This window comes from Eimeria mitis, genomic scaffold (assembly GCF_000499745.2).
Source record: "Eimeria mitis Houghton genomic scaffold, Emh_scaff148, whole genome shotgun sequence".
NCBI classification, from domain to species: domain Eukaryota; phylum Apicomplexa; class Conoidasida; order Eucoccidiorida; family Eimeriidae; genus Eimeria; species Eimeria mitis.
Genome location: NW_013569422.1, coordinates 27,349 through 29,734, shown reverse-complemented (window position 1 = coordinate 29,734; position 2,386 = coordinate 27,349). Strand labels below are relative to the sequence as shown.

Sequence of the window (2,386 nt, the reverse complement as noted above, 5' to 3'; positions counted from 1 at the left end):
AAAGAACCCCACAAAGTGGGTACCCCCTGGGTGCAGAAATCCAGAGACAGCTGAGACAGCGCCGTTGTCTTGCCTGCCCCCGTGCCCCCCGTCCATACACTCAACTCACCACGACGGAAACCACCTGAGCAGCAGCAGCAGCAGCAGCAGCAGCAGCAGCGGCACCAGCAGCAGCAGCAGCAGCAGAAGCAGCAAAAGAGGCGGGAGGAAAGGGAGCAAAATGAGAGAAATAGAAGCAAAAATGGCAGCAGCAGCAGCAACACACAACACAGAAACAAATGTATAACAGCAGATGCAATGACAGCAGCAGCAGCAGCAGCAGCAGCAGCAGCAGCTGTTGCTGCTGCTGCAGCTGCAGCAAGTGGAAGGGAGATGCAAAGCAGAGCATTTCAAGAGTGTATAGACTGCTGCTACTCCTTGTCTTGCTGCTGCTGCTGATACCCCTATTCCTGCGCATTCTTTTGCTGCTGTTATTCCTGCTGCTGCTGCTGCTGCTGCTGTTGCTGCTGCTGCTGTTGCTGCTGCTGCTGTTGCTGCTGCTGCTGCTGCTGCTGCTGCTGCTGCTGCTGCTACGTGTTTGTCTCGATTCAGGGGCGGGACGCACCCAAGATGGAGGTGAAGGCCGGCAAAGTGACGCTCTGAAGACCTCGCGTAGCTGCTGCAGCAACAGCAGCAGCAGCAGCAGCAGCAGCAGCAACAGCAGCAGGAAAAGAATTAGCAGCGCAAGCGACAGCAGCAACAAACAAACAGCAGCAGCAAGCCAGCAGCAGCAGCAGCAGCAACAGCAACAGCACGACCACACAGCAGCAGCACACAAAAGGCGTATATGCAACACGAGACGCACCAACAACAGCAGAAGCGACAGCAGCATCAGCAGCAGCAGCAGCAGCAGCAGCAGCGCCGCCAACATCAACACCATCACCACCACCATCACCACCACCGCCATCACAACAACCACCACCACCACCGCATGCATGCATGCATGCATGCATCCATGCATGCATGCATGCATGCACCGCGCATCAATGCATGCATGCATCCATGTATACATGCATGCACAGATGCATGCATGCATGCATGCATGCATGCATGCATGCATGTACCTGGTTCAACGAGTTCGTGTAGTACTTTAGCTCTGAGGTCCTGAAAGGTGAGGATTTGTTGGTGGGGGTATCGGCGAGCCGCCAGCAGCAAAAGTTTAATATTTATGCCCCGCAGCAGACATTCATTTGCATCTTTTGGTATATTAAACTCTTCTTCTTCCTGCTGCTGCTGCTGCTCCTGCTGCTGCTGCTGCTGCTGCTGCGGCTGCTGCGGCTGCTGCTGGTGCTGCTTCTGGTGCTGCTGCTGCTGCTGCTGCTGCTGCTGCTGCTGCTGCTGCTGCTGCATGTGCCGCAGCAGCTCGTCTGTACACCGCACAACGTGGCAGCGGCTGATACCTAATTTGGAGGCCCATAGATCCGCCCCTTCTCGCCCCGCTCTGTCTTCGTCAAACCACTGCAGCAACACAGCAGCAGCAGCAGCAGCAGCAGCAGCAGGAAGAACAGTTGCAGCAATATGAGCAACAGATGCAACAGCAACAGCTGCCGTAGAACCACCAGCAGCAGCAGCACCATCAGCAGCACCATCAGCAGCACCAAACACACCATCATCATCAGCAGCAACAGCAGCAGAACACAGCAGCAGCAGCACCAGCAGCAGCAACAGCAGCAGCAGCAGCAGCAGCAGCAGCAGCAATACCAAGTAGATAGATCTGAATGTTTCAAAGAAAGGAAGCAGCTGCGGGGGGAGGCTGTTGGCCCCCAGCGGAACGGAGACAGTGGGGGCCTTCGTTTGCTGCCAGATAGACATAGCATCGAACTCTCCCTCAGCAACACATATCATGTCTCCTGCTGCTGCTGCTGCTGCTGCTGCTGCTGCTGCTGGTGCTGCTGCTGCTGCTGCTGTGGAGGAGGAGGAGGAGAAGGAGGAGTCGTGGGGTGATACTGCTGCAGCAGAAAAAGCAGAACCCCCGGAGTCTTTTTCACTCCTGCGGCCCTGTCTGCTGCTGCTGCTGCTGCTGCTGCTGCTGCTGCTGCTGCTGCTGCTGCAGCTATTCCATAGCTGCCGCAGCACCACGTCAGCCCCAAAGAGGCCCCAGGAGCCGCTGGCCCCGAAAGGCTCCAAACGCATGCAGCTCTTGTCGTCGATGCTGCGAACCTTGATGCGTACAGGCATGGGTCTTGCTGCTGCTGCTGCAAATATCGAAAGCTGCAGGTATCCCCACAACCCGCAGCAGGAGCTTGCAGCAGCACAGCAGCACGAGCAGGAGGGGCAGGATAAGGAGCAGCAACAAAAGCAGCAGCAGCAGCAGCAGCAGCAGCAGCAGCAGCAGCAGCAGCAGCAG

General features: G+C 56.9%; 2 protein-coding genes across 2 annotated transcripts in view; one reads left to right on the top strand and one right to left on the bottom strand.

Annotated features, from left to right (window-relative positions):
* EMH_0098450 (helicase, putative) overlaps positions 1 to 2,172 on the bottom strand; it is a gene marked incomplete at both ends in the record, with an annotated part of 6,123 nt that extends 3,951 nt beyond the window's left edge. Inside the window, 3 exons of the mRNA XM_013495228.1 lie at positions 13 to 124; positions 1,104 to 1,497; positions 1,741 to 2,172. Of these exons, the coding sequence (XP_013350682.1) occupies positions 13 to 124; positions 1,104 to 1,497; positions 1,741 to 2,172 (938 nt within the window). The remainder of the gene's footprint in view (positions 1 to 12; positions 125 to 1,103; positions 1,498 to 1,740) is intronic.
* Positions 2,173 to 2,215: 43 nt separating this feature from the next.
* EMH_0098340 (uncharacterized protein) overlaps positions 2,216 to 2,386 on the top strand; it is a gene marked incomplete at both ends in the record, with an annotated part of 1,927 nt that continues 1,756 nt past the window's right edge. Inside the window, one exon of the mRNA XM_013495227.1 lies at positions 2,216 to 2,386. Coding sequence (XP_013350681.1) covers positions 2,216 to 2,386 — 171 coding nt within the window.